This window comes from Trichoplusia ni, chromosome 21 (assembly GCF_003590095.1).
Source record: "Trichoplusia ni isolate ovarian cell line Hi5 chromosome 21, tn1, whole genome shotgun sequence".
Lineage (NCBI taxonomy): Eukaryota > Metazoa > Arthropoda > Insecta > Lepidoptera > Noctuidae > Trichoplusia > Trichoplusia ni.
In genome coordinates this window covers 2,644,715-2,662,809 of record NC_039498.1, presented here as the reverse complement: position 1 = coordinate 2,662,809, position 18,095 = coordinate 2,644,715, and the positions used below count along the sequence as shown (strand labels likewise).

The following is an 18,095-nucleotide window of genomic DNA, read 5'->3' as shown; positions in this document are numbered from 1 at the left end:
TTTTATTCTCTACGCCTTTTAGGATGGCGATTGAAAAATTTGCAAAAAAAAAACTCTTCACGAGCCAACATGAATGGCATATTTGTTCATAAAATCGGAAAAAGTGGTGTTTTTTTTTTAACTTACATTATGTCGATACTTTATTTAGACGAAAGTATTGTTTGCGCAAAATATTAATTTGGAATAAATTGTCTAAATGTGCACATGTATTATGATGATACAAGCTAAGCTCTGTACCAAGTAGACAGCGTATGTATGATGTCACGTTAAGTAATATGTAGTGAAATGAGTAAAAATTTACTGGGAATATTACTAGTAATACGGGAACAATTGAAAATAGCTTATTTTATGAACTGTAACCATTTTTTACCTTTCTATATTTATCCAGATGTTAGATAAGCTTGATTGAAACCGCTCTGGGCTGGACGCTATCCTGCAGAAGGGGTGCGCAGCTAGGCGCAAAGCCGCCCAGGGTTCAGTTTAGGTTCCTCAAATGAGACTTGAAGCCTCACTGGAATGATAATCAGCTCACGACTTAAAGCGCCCATCACGGCGTCTGAAAATTAAACAAGATTTCATTGAAAAAACGAAAAGAAGTCCTCTAATCACATTTGATCACTGTATTCCTTTTACTAAATCCTGTATTTATTCCTTAAGCCAATATGGATCTTATCCGTTCGAATGTACAGTGATGTTACCTACTTATCTTACATAACAATTGCCATTACATTTCTTTAGCATTCATTTGTGCAAGTTTTGACTCAAGCAAACATTGCAAGTTATATAAAAGCTTGTTATAATTCTCAACGAGCCGTCACGGTGGATGGCGCGTCACACTCTATAAGCATGTTAATATGTCTATTAAGTATGTATTAACATTCTAGATATCGCATTTCCTAAACGACTTTGTAAATTCCACGTTTGTCGAGGGCGATAAAACCTAGATAATGCACTGACAATATTTGTAGTACCTATCTAACACGCCTTAGCGTCTGATAAGGCTTTATCATTGCAAGTTGTGGACGGACCGAGCGATAACACTCAGAATGCATAAAAAATGGCTTATTTTAGTGTTAACGGCTTGACACACCTTTTAAAATTAAATACCTATGAGGAAATAAAATTAATCCAGCACTAAATCCTTCAAGAAACGAGCGTTAGATTATTTTGGGGACAGCAGCCAAGGTTGTAGTGTATTATTTAGTTTAAATGATCCATGTTGCATTGAACAAAGACAAACTAGATATTTAGAATAAGAAACTAATTTTATTGCTATCAATGTTTTTTTTTAATTCTAAATAGCTACCTAAAAAAGTAAAAGTATTACCATGGTACACAAGTTTATTGGTATACAACGCACTGAAGCTTTTCGATTAGAATTATTTGATATCCTATCCTTTTGAATTTCCATTTTCACCGTTATTTTTTTGCTAATAACTCTCAATAAAAAATTGAAGCAAATCCTCAGCTATTATTTCATATATGAGAAAGGTATCACATTGCCCTGTGACCGCATTTCGTGCAGAGAGATCATTTTACTGCAATAATATAATTGGAACTTCGGAGAGTACTAATTTCCTCGCAGTAAATTGGTCTGCCTTGAGCAATCAATTAGTACGTACTTTATGGAAATTCCGCGGATTAAATTTAATTGAGTTGCAGCGTTTCTTCCAATAATGACTTATCGATTTTTTAAAAACAATGGCAGGTGGATTCAGAGGGATTAAACAACGAAAATCTAAAAATATAATTTTAGTTTCATTCATTGGCCTAGCCTTTTCCCAACTATGTTGGGGTCGGCTACCAGTCTAACCGGTTTCAGCTAAGTACCAGTGATTTACAAGGAGCGACTGCCTATCTGACCTCCTCAACCCATTTACCTGGGCGACACGATACCCCATGGTTAGACTGGTTGTCAGACTTTTCAAGCTTCTGACTACCTGTAACGACTGTCAAAGATGTAAGAATAACAGCTGGTACCCACAATTTAACTTGCCTTCCGAAACACGGAGGAACTCCTTATGACGAAGATGGTCACCCATCTACGGACCAACCGCGTCAAGCATAGCTTAACCTGTGATCGTTTCACTTCTGCGGTTGTAGCTTAGCCACGAGCTCCTCTATTTTTAGTTTATGTTGATAATTTAAATAGTTGTTATTCATATGAAAGTAAAAAACTTATAACACAATAACAGTATGTAGATGTATGGTAAATATCTCATTCTGTATATTGTATGAGACTAAAAACTCCCGAAAAGTTGGACAGTTTCTTTTACATAAAATAATACGCTAATTCTAGGTTAAGCTGTACTCAATGCGTAGAGTTTTTAAGAGTTGTTTAATTACAATAAAAAAACCTAAAATGTGTGGGAATTACATTGGAGCTTCAATATTTGAAACGATAGCTTTAACACTTAGATGCCCGGATATGTATGCCCAGTTGTGTAATACAAACTAATAGTAATTGATCATACTATATATCTCTTTAATTGTAGTATCTGTTACATAATAATGATCTAATACCACAGCCAGAGTATTTGATCATAATTACGAAATGATAACATAATTATTAATTATGAATTTCTCAGCAGCTTGATAATGCACTAGAGATATGTGTTTCAAACAGAATCATGTTATACATTATCAATGTTATAACCACATTATAACGAAGTAATATGGCGTGTGGATAGTTAGTTTTATGTGTAAATATGTGGTTACAGGATAAACAAATTGCTAATAATAATATAATCGGTCTAGTGCGATACGGACTAAAAACTCTAAGGTTGTTACAGATGTCGAAAAAGGAAAACGAAAGAAAAAATATTTCATAGTTTATGACAGTGTGGTGACGAATCGACAGACAGGTTTTTTACTTTTTGGGTACCTATAGAACCCTAAATGCCTTCCAGAGATAAGCTGATTTTGGTTCTACACAAATACGCCTAGTATTAACTCTTGGTTAGAAATTATATGGTTTTAGGTTTAACCTCCCTCAAATTAAACTCAGGTAGCAGTTTTCTTGGTTTTTGTGCCACTGTTCAAAAGCAATTAACATTTTCACATTATGCCATAGACGGTTTAGTGTCATGCGTTTTATGTAGCAAACTAAAAAGATTTATCTCATTCTCATTACGGACGATTTAACAGATTTTTGGTAATTATATGTTAGAAACACATACATATTAACCTAAATAAAATAGTATTTAATATTCCCTCGCTGAAAGTTTTCCTATAGAAAGGCAATTTGGGGCCAATATCTTTAAATGACTGTGAAGAATATGCGACGCACCTAGGAAAGTGATACGGTTTTCCTCGCTCGTCAGTTTGCCTGAATAAATAAATTATTGAAAGTTACAAATGGTTGCACGATCGACGCTGGCGCGCCTGACATTGATTATTTAAAAGGAGGTCATGCTAAGACTGACACCGAAATAGAGATAGGGTAAATTTTCATAGATTTATCAACTTCTAAATTTTAAATTTAGTTCGTATATACTGTAAAGCTGTGGGAAAGCAGATCCAATCTTCGAAATATCGCAAAACTCTTTTAATGGGGTTTTGAAAATTAAGTTGGCAGGTTTCCAAACTGTGCCATCGATTTGTGTGGGTCTAACTTCCCCTTGAAGTACGTTCTTCTCAATATTGTGTGTTTTGCCTCGCTGCACAATGAAAATGTACGTTCCACAAATACATTGGAAAGTTCTTAATTGAATCGTGAAATTTCGGTTTTAACTTGGTTTTGTATCTGACAGACACAAACTTAATTTTTTAAACATTTTTTTTAATAGAAAGATACTTTTAGCGTAGAGTCTTAATTTTTTACTTTTATATTGTCAACATAATGTAATGTTTTCTTTCTGTTTATTTTCAGACCAAACGAAAGTAAATCCAACGAAATCTGCAAATAACAAGAAAACCTGAAGGCTCGTGAAAATGTCAGAAAACAATAAAAAACGTGCTGGTAGCTTTCGGAAACTGTTTCCAAATCTATTCTTTTCTCATAAGTCGAAAGACAAAAATGCTAATAAAGAAACTCAGTCTAATACGAAAAGTAGTACAGAATCTTCTAAAGGCAATCAGTATCATAATCCGCGCTCGATAAGATCAGATAAAGGTGCACCGGAATCAGGAGATAGCGAGCGAATATATGAAAATTTAACAACACGGCGTCCTCAAAATGATAATGAAACGTTAAGCAATGAAATATCGAGCCACCACTCGTCTAGCAGTACACTTGTATCGGAGAGTACGAAAAACAAATCGATCGATACTAACGAAGCCTCTGAAGCTGAAAGTATAGCATATACTAATTACGCAGCCAGGCCACAAGTACCACCTAAGCCGTACAACGAAATGTCACATTCTCCACACACGTCGAGTCGAAATAATCAATTAAACGATTTTGATAAAACACAATATCCTGACGTTTACTATCATTCATTGGAGAAACTGAATGATAAAATATCACCGCTCGATGAAATTGAAATTTATAGAGCGTCACAAGCGCAGGCTAATCCGGCGTCAGTTGGTGCTGAAATCAAACGTGTGAGTACTAAATTCTTAATTTCTCCTAAAAAAGAAGCAGAGGTACGCACCATTCAACCGACGAGAGCTCGTAGTTTGTCCTTCGACAATAACAAAGCGAGAGAGGATGAAGAGAACAAAAAGGTTCGTTATTACAACAAGAGAGAAGAAAATATTAGGAAACCTTACAACTATTCCGCTCCCACTTCACCAATGCCAATTAGCCACAAAATACCAAACATGCCGAAAACAGTGTCACCATATGAGCACGTTAGAAAAACAATGATAGAGACTGAGGAAAAACGCAATTCATTGAGCAGAAGTAGTCTACGTAACAAATCTACGCCGTCACCGAGAGCCGACTACAGTCAACGATTAACTCCTACTCCTCAGGATAATTCGAAGCAGGATTCTAAAGACAAAGAAAAAACCAGGCAGAAAGTTGAAGCGTTTTACTGGCAAAAACTGAAAGAACTAAAACAGAAGGAAGACGAATATCTGATCAAACAGTCTTTGAATTCTTCTCTATCAAGTCCTGTACGCCTGAAACCTGCTTATAACTCAAACTGCAGTTCTCCTAATTCTTTCTCCTACAGGATGGATTCTAGGAGTGGCAGTTTACCTCGCGGTCAGGATTTAAAATCTTCTATGAATCAGCCAATTTACGCTTCAGGTCCATTCGCTCGAGGCGCACCCGAACGACGAACAGACACATTTATTAAGAGACGGATTATAGTTGATGATCCAGAAATAATTTATCGTCATCCAGAAAAACTGATTTCGAGGACCGCTTCTCCTGACTTGCATGATCTTAAGTTAAGAAACTATTACCGGGGTACTATACCTCAACAAAATAGTGGTATAGGGATGTCAAAACGCGTTAGTTTCGAAGAAAAGTACGGAAAAACTTCTAACAGTGTTTTATTAAGTGCTCGTGAATTAAAAGTCAATGAGAACAAAATGCAAAACAGGCAGACCGAGTTAAATGTGAACCCTCATAAAGTCAGTGAATTACAATCGCGAGTGCCTCCCCGACCTCCTGTCCGAACCACAAGTGTCGGTGGAACTGGGAAAAATATCAAACTTGGAAATAATAAGAAGATTATTCATTTTCCCGGCGCTGTTCATTCGCTTTGCTCAGAGTCGGAGAGTGGATCGGAAGCCGGTGAAATACAGAGGATATTGAAAACCAACGCCCAGAAAGGTAAGTTTCTATTTCAGTTTGGATTTAGCATTTATTGGATTTTCAACGTCAATATTGAACGAGCTTGAATCAATACGATATTTATGCTATTATTCCAGATACAGTGAATTTAGTTCGATTTGATTTCCAGTTGGGAGTATTAATTTCTTACACATAGTTTTGTGTTTCTTTATTATCTTTCACCGAAGAAACCAAGTAGGTTGTTTGCAAAAGTAGTTGTTAAAATTTTGCTTTATCTTTAGATACGCTTTTAAAGATGATGATTTACAGGCAACGTTTGTTATTTTTAAAATTTTGCTTGTAATCAATATCACTCACTATGAAAATTTTGGCTTCCTATGAATCTTGTAACATTGAGAATTGTCGTATATGTGTACGTGGTCGTGTCATATTCGTACATAAATTGCTTAGAACGAAATATCCGGCCACAACTTGTCTGAGTTCAAACACAAACTGTCTAACTGTGTTGACTCACTAATTTATTAGGTGGCCCTTTAGAGCGTCCCTTGTAGCTGCAACAGGGAGTCTTTAGCCATTAGACACCCCCACCCACTATCTAATTTGCTAACTGAGGGAGTTGGGAAGTCCTTAGGGCATGCTGTGGTTTCCGCTTTAGCTACCCTTTGAAGCTTCACAGGAGATGACCTCTTGAATTGTTCTCATGTAATCTTCTACACCACAAAACGTTTTTTTTTAATTTATAGTCGTCTTAGTTTACTAATTCCGGTTTTAGCATTGTACCACATGTTTGGGTTTAGTGGTCTCTGTTCTCTTTACCAAAAATCGTGATCCTACTTGATGTAGGATGTATTGAGCTGTTGTAACTTCAAGGCACTTCAGTTTAACGCCACCTCAAAGTTAAATACCTCCGGTATAAATTACTGCTGCTGTTCTATTTGTGTGTATGTACATGCACAAAGGTGCCCAAAGGCCTAAAAGGAGTCATTAGGCGGTTTTAAGGGTTCACATTACTGTAATTAAAAAGCACATTTTGTCCGGGCAAAGACGAAGAAATGGGACGTTGACGCATTGGGACGCAGTTTTACGTACGAATTAAGTCTTTAACTTCAATTTATTCTTATTTGTTATTTTATGGTCCTTTTGTTCTAATGAACTTGCAATGATTGCATGAGTTAATTACTAAGGAACTGATAACTACCAATCTCTTGTGCAATGTCTATTAATATAAAGTTAGAGCCATGTTAAGAATAACCAAATTCTATTTTATTTAAATTCTTTCACAAAATATTAAAAACTATGATGAAAAAATATAGTAGTATATTTACCTTAAAAGTAGCTCCAGTTTTCACTTCGCAGGCCCTCAAATTCAAGAATCTCTGAAATATGATCTGCTGAAGGATCTAGTTATTAGTACGATGCTGGGTACGTTTCATGTCCAGTCTAACAACAAAAAATGTGTTAATATGGGAACGACACACAGCGTATTGAGGTCCGTTACAACGTCTAAATGCCACATCTGTTCACACTACAGAGATGAATTCATTCATGGAATAAACTAAGAACCATTTGGCATAAAGGCTTCATAATTGACCCGCTGAAATATAAACAAATTAATAGTACAGATCACAAATTAAAAAAAAAGTCAACTGTCAGAAGTCGCGTTGCTAAGATTACATTCTAATACGGATAAGACAGGTAAGCATTCAGCCGCAACAAATTGAACTGGAAGACCCCTTAATCCCTTAAGGCGACGATGACGAGATAAAACTTTATTAAAGTTTACTGAAGCTTCAATATTTTTTGTTGCCGTCTTATTTGCTTTAGCCCAAAACCTTAAAATGAAAGGCAGCATGCCAATACTTTTGGGGTACGATGAAAAATGTATATTATATTTGCGTGGGGTGTCTTAGAATATACGAAAGTACATATGATATAAACGATCTTGATACAAGAAATGCTGTGAGAAACAGTAGGTTGATAAAAAACCGTATTTAAAAAATATCGAGCGACTGTCGCCTGTAAGTGTCATGCTAACTTTGTCATTGCCGAGGCGTATGTAGAAATAAACAGACATTTTAAAACGTCACCTAGAAAGAATTTAAATAAAGTGCTTTCTGAATACGGCCTTTACTATCGTGACAAAATTTCAGGAACATTTTCCCTTGCCTAGTTCAGTTGAAAGTATATGGCCGTCTAGAAAAGTTTTAGCTTAAACCTAATGCACCCGACCGAGACGCTGGCCACGTGACAGCTTTATTTATTCCCTAGATAAGGAGCTTAACCGGTGCGCATTTTAAAACCGCTTCGTTAAACTTTCAGAAACTATTCCATAAAATCCGAGATATATTTCGTCACATCGGAATTGCGACTTATGTTTTTATTACTTATTTATTAACTAGCTGTTGTCCGCGCGCGTTTCAAATCGAAAATGATCCTACGGATACACAAAATCGAAATAAACACTATCCTATATAGTAATCCTGGTAATAAACTATCTGTGTACGAAGTTTCGTCTAAATCCGTTCAGAGGTTTTTGCATGAAAGAGGAACAACCATCATTAGTAGGAATAAAACAGTTTTATGCACTAAGCCAGTTATGGGCTTATCATTATTCGTTGTGTCATATTTATCTAAGAAAGACAACACAAGGTTAATATGAAAACGTAATAAACTACACGTAGTGTACTAAGCTAAATTCGTGGTATCAAATCAGTTCTAATCTAATCTATTTGATTATTTACTAATTTATGAAGGAAATATTAGATATTTTTTTATTCATAGTATTACATCGTATTCTACATCATTCTTTAAATGTCAAGGTTTATCAAAGAGGCGATTGTAAACCGTAAAACGTAATATACCATTATATTTCTACTGAATTATTTTATTATATTTGAGTCCCGAAAAGTAATCTCAAATAGTATACTTGTTTCGTATTTAATTTGTTTAAAAAACGTTGCCTTTCTTTGAAAACTTTAGCATTGTATCTTTCAACGTGCTTAGGATTTCATCAGAGAAATATGTCCATTTACATACATAACTATTTTTAAACTAGACATTCATTTCATTGCTCAATATTTGAGTATAGAATGGCAATTGAAATGAGAGTTAATTTACAAGCAAAAGCTCGTTCCCTGTAATGACGTTTAATTTAATCCTACGTCATCGACGCCAATCATATGACATGTCAATGTCAGGCCAAATCTAGTATTAATATCCGTTTACGTCATTGCGATGAAATCACTTACCAAACTCAACAAGAGAAATTAAGTACCACAATGTTTAATAAACAATTCACATCATGAAAGAGTTTATATGATATTCGAGTTTTTTGTGGCTTAGAATGGTATCTACATGGCACAAGTAATAAAAAGCAAGTTATGACAAAAGTCAGCTCAGAAGAGGCTATTTTAATAGATATTAAATAAAATTTTAATGTTAATTAATCAGGAAAACCACCTTTACAAATCTTGAATCGGAACCATGGTCTCGTGACATCAATCTTTGGTGTAAGGTAATTAAACCGAGGGAAGCCTACGTCCAATATTGGACCGTGATATTCCATTTTGATTTATTATATTAAACCTATTAATGCAATAAAGCACATATTTGTGTGTATTTGTGATCAATACTGTTATAATGGTAATTAGTCAGGATACTGCTAAAGAAAAGCTCAGCTTGTTATAACTAAGTTATTGAAACTATTTTGATACTATTTTGCCTCTAACCCGTTGTATTAACTATATATAGTTACATTTGTAATACGTCCCTGGTACGGACGCACTGAGTTGGGCATTTGAAATTCGAGCCGGGCGTGACCACCGTACATATGTTTGAGTTAGGCAAGCAATAGCTTTGCGGCAACAAATTCGATGGAGAATTTGTAACATGGTTTTCAATCAACCTGCCGTACGCCAGCGGGATCCGTTTCAATTTGTACTTGCTTGAATTTGGTTATACAAATAGTAAAAGAAGGTTTTTTAGAAATCTCCTTTAACTTTAATTTGATTTAAAATATGTACATGTGAACATATTAATAAGTCTTACTAATTTAATTGGTGATGGGATTGCTCATCAGGCCACTTAACAATTTTCATAATTGTATTTTCACTTTGGTTAAAGACTAAAAGAAAGATAAATTGTTAACAAAATTAAATATCCGATCTAATATCCTATGAGTTAAAAAATTTCAAATAGAAAAATATTACAAGTTACTGACAATAGACAAAAAAGCATGAAATAGATTCATTCAAAAATCAAAGGCGCTTAAGACACGTCAACTTAGTAGCGTTCCAGGAGTGCGGTTCCAAAAGAATTGAAATCGAATAAAAATGTAGTGATTTATCCATAATAATGCTACATACCTAGTAACACCCTTGACTCTGACCTCTTTTCACAAATGCAATTTGTTTTATTTATATTTCGAATTCAAATAATATGTATCAAGCAATTGTTTTCTTGTTTCCATTTTTAGCGTCGGTTTAAAAATTATTTCTTAGAAAAGGCATTAGTCGTGGTTATTAATGTTAAGTTTAAAGTATATGTACAAAGCGGAATCGAACAAGGCTCTAGGCAGTCAGGTAAACCTACCTTTAATAATATATTAATAGGATTCTTGCCTTAATAGAAAACTCAAGCGCGGATATCCATTAACAAACCTTCTCACAAACTGCTTATGCAGGTACTTATATTACTACTACGTATTATCTATTTGCTGAGCCTGCTCTCATTTCGCAACCTTTGGCATTTAAAATCCTTTCCTATATACTACATTTTTATTTCAGCTACAACGTTACATACTGATAATTTTCCTGTCCATCCAAAGGTTGTCTGGAAGATATCGCTTCTAGCGATAAGACCGCCATTGTACCCTAACATTGTATGTATTAAGAATCACTGCTGTAATTCCATGGTGTACAATAAAGAATATTCTAATATAATTTAATATAACGTTCTGGGATTTGGGTAGGTATTTTATATTTTATTCGCAAACATTTTTTGTTTCTTAAATAAACATTTTATTAACGCTTAATCATAATATTAACAGAAGTAAACAGACTGCCTGAAACCCGGCTTCAATTTGTTTCATTCTCTACCATCCAGCCAATTAAAACTGTTCCGATGTCGCTTCGTCGTATTGAAACATAAAGTTATCCAAGTTTCATTGCATTTGACTTGAGATTCAGCCTTCAATAACGTTGTTTATTACTTTATTAACTATTTACTGCAATATTCAATATTGAATTGACAAACAGCAATAAGAGTCCTTGAGTCGTGTACGGCGAAGGAAACTTTAATGTTTAGAAATGCAATTTGCTTAGTTATTGGATGTCCAATAACTTTGCTTAACAGAGTTATAAGTTTTCATAAGCATGCTCTTGACGCTGTTGTTGCAAGCTTGTTACTGCTTTATCCGTTATACTTTAGCCGTTCGTTTTAACTTGATTGTTTGAGTGGGAGATAGTGAACCACGCGTGCGTAATGCGACTACTGGGTCTGACAGGTTAACCTTTGTGCGGGCGTTTTAAAGCCTTTATGAGAGTACCCAACTCAGGGGTTTTGATGATAATGTTAGTTTTATATAACGATTACGGTAAAACCAGAACATACACAGTCACAATAAACTTTAATCACTTAAAAGCACTAATACAGAATGAATAGAAAATTCTTATTTCCCTAACAGGTAACTTATTTCAAAATATCTCGAGAAACTACTTTATCTCAACAAATAATTGGATTTACAGCCTGTAGCTGTGTGTGACAGTAGATGTCACGTCAGTGTCACGTCTCGTGGTCTTTGGAAACCACGACATTAAATCGATTAGACACGCGCTCCATTTTCTGAAAAATGTTTCAGGCAAGATTATTCTGAGAAATGTTACACCTTCGAAATACAATACGTAAAGCTGTTTTCAGTGGAATTTGGATACAATGTAAGAAATTACCTGCTATAGTAAATGTACAAATGTACTTTATTTTAACTATTATTAAAACGGTAAAGTCAGAGTGGGATATTTTACTTTTAACTTCTCCGTAACAACTTATCACATCGATTTAAGTCAGTAAAATAAAGTCTTGATTTTATGGATGAGATACAGTGACTTGATTATCCGACATTGAACAGTAGTCAGTGGAAACTCGATACGATTTTAAACGTAATTGCAGTAGGTGACGTGCCTCGCTGTGACGTAATCGCCTGGCGCCGTTCCGACGACCATAGTAAACCATTTTACTGCTAAATGAGGCTACATTAAAAAAGTTAGCATGCAGATAATAAATTCTATCCCATTTTAGAACAGTAAAAAATGAGAATATAAGATCTGCAAACTAAAAGTTTGCTGCACAGCTAAGCGGATTTACTATAAAACTTGTTGTTGGTTATCTTGGCTAAAAGTTGCACTAAATCTCCAAGTTTCAGGCTATCCCAGCAAATTTGTTTTAAGAACGCTTCGGTAGTTTAGGCATGGTGTGGTTATAGATATTATTTACTCATTAAGTAATAAAAGTAGCACATATTGAGGTGAATTTTAATAACAAATTAAAGTTCCTATTAAATTATAATTTGCAAACTTTGATCGTATTTCATCGGTTTTATACAATCCCAATCAGACAGAGTTTTAAAGTACTCATGCATGAAACCAATCACTCTTGGTTTTATAGGCACACATGGCACATGTCAGCATTTTTGAGCAACTACTCTGCACCTGCCTACGTAGATGCGTACACATATACCAACTTTAATTTCATTTCAGCAGTGGACTTTTCAGACGGCTGGATTCTATCGTTCGAAGAAGCAACACTTGGGTTTCTTGGAAAAAAATCTACAAAAAATAGTATTTGAATAACTTTTGTTAAAACGATGAGCTTTATTTATCTACGGATTGAAAATAGCTATTAAAAATGTAGACACAGGTACCTAATAACGAAACTGTTTTGGTAGTCTACCAAATAAGCTTTAAAAAGCTCATTATTTTACTAATGGTCTATTTGAGTTCAAACTGTAATTACCCCTTTGAGTGCGGCTACTCACGTGGATAGCTATTGGCTGTGTGCACGGACTATAAAACGCTCGTATCATTTTAATGAGCCGCAGTAGACATACGTGTGTAAAAAAATTACTGATGAATCAATCAGGCAAATTAAACTAGGTATATGATTGACGAGAATGATCTGCGATTTTGCGTCTTAAAAACACTATTTAATGTTTAGTCTGACAAATGAAAATCACGTTGATTTATTTTAAATATACCGCGAATATCACTTTTAAAGAACAATGATCAATAATATGAGAACCGAAGTAATGAAATTGGTTAATAACTGCCGTGGTTGATAAATATTTAAATCAACCCGATTGTATTTTTACATGACAATGGTACATAATTTATCCCTCACAATATTTTAATTAATTCGCTCTGGTAATAACAATATGTTAAATGCGTTATTGTTTAATATCGACTGTAATACGTTTCACACACTGTATCAAAGGTTTCGGTTTAATTTCATACGCTTTTTGTCTCTTTCGCTTTGTTGCCTGCTCATATATATAAGAAATATATTTTTTGCGTGTAAAACGAATGAATGCTTAATTATGTATGTTTATAGTTTTGAAACAATAATATTAATAATCACGTAATATCGATGGGTTGTCAAATTAATTGGTTTTGCCTGCGACCCTTTTTTAATTAGTCTCTTGTTACAGATTATGCCTCATTCAATTAATTGGCTTGTGATTGAAATTCAATGCTCTGTGTCTGCGCTCTGTTTTATCTTCGATGCGATAATGAGTTCATTTAATTTACTTTTAGCTATTGGGATTATCCTACGCCAGGTGCCTTGCTGCGAAACAAATCCTTCGGCGAAAGCGTAATTGTCATTGATACTAATAGTCGTAAGAGCTTTATGTGATGGTCGGTAATTTAATAAAATATGGTCTAGAAAGTATGTGTTTCCTGGATAAATGGGAAGGATGGATGTTTGTCAGTCTTCACGAAAAATCACTGAAAAGATTATGGGGATATTTAGAACACAGATAATTTACACAAATAGGTTAGTTTTTATCCCAATTTTATGTTCCCGTGGGATTATTTACGGGCCGCATGGCTGCTGGCAACAACTAGAAAGGTAAAATATTAAATTTGCAAATAAAATATGAAAATTCATACTTCTTTTACACTGAATACAATTTTTATAAGAAATGTTACAGTATCAAGGTTTTTCTCGTCGTTGGGCGGAAACTCCGTATCCGCTGCTTGTCGAACGTGATATTTATTACGGAAATTCAATAAGGATCTGTTACTTTTATTACTTTTTAGGAAAATATGAGATTTCCAGACTGGATGAATTTAATTACAGCAGACATTTATTTTAACTAAAACTGCATAGGTACCTACTATTTTTATTAGTTTACTTAAAAATATGAGAAGTTCCACAACGGTAATATCAAGATTTATATGGTTTTAGGGTTTATTCGATTTCTCTCATGAATTATTGTCGTAAATACAGTAAGTCTACAGTCCAAACACTAAATATAAATTAATAGTGTACATAAATTTCTACCTCTTTATAATTTTCAAAAAAAAACTTAACTGTTTTAAATTATTTAACGCTCCAGTTCATTCATAATAAACGCAGCCCAATAATATTCAAAGAAGGTGTTCTGAAACGCTAAACCACTCATTTCACGCTCGGTTGGAAGCCGCGGATCCGTTGCGAGGGGGAAGAAAAACAATACAAACAAGCTGCTCTCCCACACACAGACACACAGATGTTACTTACACACGTAACTGTGTGTAAGTTCCTAGTCTCATTGAGTTGCGAGACGATGAGACTCATTGAGATCAAGAAAGAAAATGTTCTCCACGGCGTATTGTATAACATCAACGCTGTGATGAAACCCCCAGCTGCATTGTTCCGTGTTAAGTCTATTGTTGTAAATTGTAAACGTTTTGCTTGTTTTCGTGTGGCGGTTTATTTATTATACCTACTAGCGGTTTCCTCCCTGATATATGAAGGTGTCCGTATCGTTTGTTGTGAAACAATGTGTTCTTGTTGATTATTTTGCAGAAGAGAATTAAGTACCTATGTGAACTAGTGGTAGCATTGTATTGTAAGCAATCAGGGAGAAATAAAACTATCAGGATTATTGCAGTTATAAATTATGATCAACTTTTTTAATAAAATCAAAAGCAACACCATTTCGCTACAACTACCTATATTTGATATGTTATAACAACATTTGTATGGGGAAAAGTTTACATGCTATACAAATACGATTCCAATGGGACTTTATAACAATGCCGGCTCTAATTTATCCCTAGAACAATTGCTAAGGTTAATTAAAATACCCTGCTACGCTTACAACGTATGAGTAGGTAACAGAAACTAAGGGTTCGTTTGAAACTACGGGTAAACAATCATGAATATCCCTACACACACATACACGTAACGTCGGCATACATCATTGTATGTCACACGCCAACTTCATAAAGTTTAACATTTATGCCTTAATAAAGTATGCAGTTCAAATACAGATATTGATAGACATGTCACGCGTTTGAGTGTTACGTTCGTGTTAGGGTTCCTAACATAAAATTTTATATCCATCGCATGTAAAGTGTCGCTATTAAAAATGTTGACTATAGCTACTAATGCACTAGACTTGCACAATAAATTTCTTTAATCGATATGTATCGCAGCCATCGATAAATTCAACTGTCAACGCATTTCATTTTTATTAAGGTTTATAATCACTTGAGTGTTATAATATGGAAAAATAAAATTTACAAGTCTTCACACATAATGGAATTTTTTATGCCATTAATCTTCAAACCTTGTTCTAATTAGTACTAAGCGGTATCAGCCTCAGCGTGTGGTTTTGTGGAAAATATCCAATTAAAATATCAAGGGAATATTTCCATAATGTCTGTAGGTCTTCGGTCATCGAGTCCTCGGATACAAAAATAGAACAGAAACGACCTAAGAGAAAGGGACCTTAATTGGCGTTTTCCTTTGTTTTACTTCTTAGTTCTTGAGTTGATTCTAAAGGGAGAAAACATTGCAGTGCAGTGTAGCAAATAAACATCCCAGTTTTTCCTGTTTCTTTTGCGTCAATTAGTATTCGCCAACGCAGTCAACTCACTAATTGAAAGCTTTGCTTTTAATAAACCTATTTTAGAATAATATGCCTATTTTCGGGTTACTTTCACGTTTTACACAAAGCATTTAACTTTTTATATTTCTTTACTCCAATATTAAACAAATATTTCGTAAGAATGTAATTTAGAAGTTTCTATTTTCTCATTCAGTCTAAATACAACGAAATATCCTCATTCACGTAAGTTTGAGGACGATTGTTTCAAGCAAATATTGTTTGAGCGGCTTCTATTGAAAATGTCGAATTGAGTAAACTTGGAGCCGCAATCAATAAACAATAAAACTTTCTACATGTGCCGAAGTACTTTAATCAGTTTTAAGGTGAAAGTTTATATTGAACGTGAATACAATGTTTGTATTAGTTCAATCGACGTAAACCTAAAGATGTTCTAAATTTAGTCAAAATTAAAAATCCCTGAATTTGGATTTGAGTAACCTTTATCACGAAAAAGAAAACCCTATTTTATAAATCACATTTCGCCATTAAATGAAACAACAATTATTTTAGATGCATGATTCCTACTATCTACTATTTTCATATTATAAGGACCATTTACTTCAACCACGCCTTTGCGAGTCTATTACGGGTGTCCATTATAAAATATGATCTCATGCCATAGTAAAATAACCAGAGACGACAGGGAAAACCTTTTACCATTCTGTTTTGGTAACTCTATGAATACACAGCTGCCATTTAATGTTCACTGCAGACAATTTATTAGACTATTTACGATGGCCCCATTAGTGATAGTGTCTTAATTAGCTAATAAGCTTATGCTAACTGAACATTCAGTTATTGATGTTTCGATTAAAACAATTAAACAAGGTGTGTTAGGTGTGACATTTGTAATTGCCAGTTTAGATGGATAAGGAAAATTGTATGTGCCTATTACAAACATATTATAATTAAACTCGTTGCTACACAAAATATTCTAATTAACTAAAAGGAAAATGTGTTCGACAAGAATTGTAAGATATCGATAATGCTTAGGGCTGAATGAAAAGCGACGGTTGGAATCGAAGTAATTTATATTTAACTCGAGACGTTCGCTAATTGACTGTTGTCTTGACGCGGAACGTCTTTCTTGAAAGCTACTATTTCTTCGAACGATTCTAAGTTAAGAACACTATTGTCGCTTTCCTATCATAGGTATAATGCTTAATGTCATTCCACGAACAGCAAACGTTGTTAATACACTGTAAGGTTCGGAAGTAATATGCTCCTATAGAGAACTTTAAAGCTAGTTGATTTTTGGAGTATTTTTTTTTTTATGTCAGTAATAGGACTGCTATCAGTATGTGTATTTTTTTGATTGAAGCGAAGGTTTTTGCCTGGCGGAAGACCCTGATTGTTTGATATTCGATATAATGAAGTCAAAATGAATTAGAATGTATATGTAGATTTCTTGGAGCAGTGTCGAGAAATCCGTCTAAGTAATATTAATATCATTTCGTATTTCTTATATTTATAATTTTATCCCGACGTCTTCTAAATTAATCTCAATTCCATTAAGTATATTAATGGCGCCTGTTCTAGTGACCTGCAATGCAGTTTGCTTATTTGGCTATCGGCTAAATACGACACCGGTTAGACATCAATTTGGCTTGGCCTGCGGGCTGTTTACAAACGGCTTCTGACCAGGCTATTGAAAGGAGAGGCACGAGCTGTCAAGACGGATGATTGAAATTATTCCTAAGTTTACATCTTCAAACCCTTAATAAACAGGTTGTTTAGATTTGGCTGATTGTGTTACTGATGCACATGCATCAACGTAAAACTTTTAACTACAATTTTGTCAAACTGTGCGTGTAAAAACCTTTCTTTAGCAACAAAGATTTCAGAAAGTAAGTTTGAGTTAAAATATGCACTTTTATAGGTTATCGCATTTTATGAATCAATAAAATGTTCCCGATACATCATTTACAGTACTAAGTTACCTAGGTACTAAGGTTAGCTTACACAAGAATGTATCATTCAAGCCTGAACCTGGCAGTAGACGTCTAGGATATATAACAAATAGTAAAGAGTAAGTGCATGTTGTTCCTCTGGAGAAATCAAATGTAGTATTATGTCAGGAATTTTTATGGATCCAGTGAGAATACCCTTCATAATTAAGTTGAGGACCGTTTATCAAAACAGGCTGACCTTTGTGGTTTTAGCATAAAATTGCTTTCGTTGAAAATTGCTTACTTTGTATGTTAAGTAAATGTCTTTATCATTTTATATTCAAATTCGGGAGTCCCAGCTAGTACG

At 34.4% G+C, this 18,095-nt stretch overlaps 1 protein-coding gene and 1 long non-coding RNA gene across 14 annotated transcripts in view; one reads left to right on the top strand and one right to left on the bottom strand.

Annotated features, from left to right (window-relative positions):
• Positions 1 to 18,095, top strand: part of LOC113504335 (coiled-coil domain-containing protein AGAP005037) — a 269,885-nt gene that overhangs the window by 10,170 nt on the left and 241,620 nt on the right. For all 12 annotated transcript variants that reach the window (XR_003401555.1, XR_003401554.1, XM_026886597.1 and 9 more), the window contains exon 2: positions 3,872 to 5,728. Coding sequence is in view for 10 of the 12 variants with exons in the window: in XM_026886597.1 (XP_026742398.1) it covers positions 3,934 to 5,728 (1,795 nt within the window). In the remaining 2 variants the exon portion in view is untranslated. The remainder of the gene's footprint in view (positions 1 to 3,871; positions 5,729 to 18,095) is intronic.
• LOC113504340 overlaps positions 1 to 18,095 on the bottom strand; it is a 44,659-nt gene that overhangs the window by 499 nt on the left and 26,065 nt on the right. For both annotated transcript variants that reach the window (XR_003401557.1, XR_003401556.1), the window contains exons 6-7: positions 7,015 to 7,129; positions 371 to 556 (exon numbers count right to left, since the gene is read on the bottom strand). This is a non-coding gene — a long non-coding RNA (uncharacterized LOC113504340). The remainder of the gene's footprint in view (positions 1 to 370; positions 557 to 7,014; positions 7,130 to 18,095) is intronic.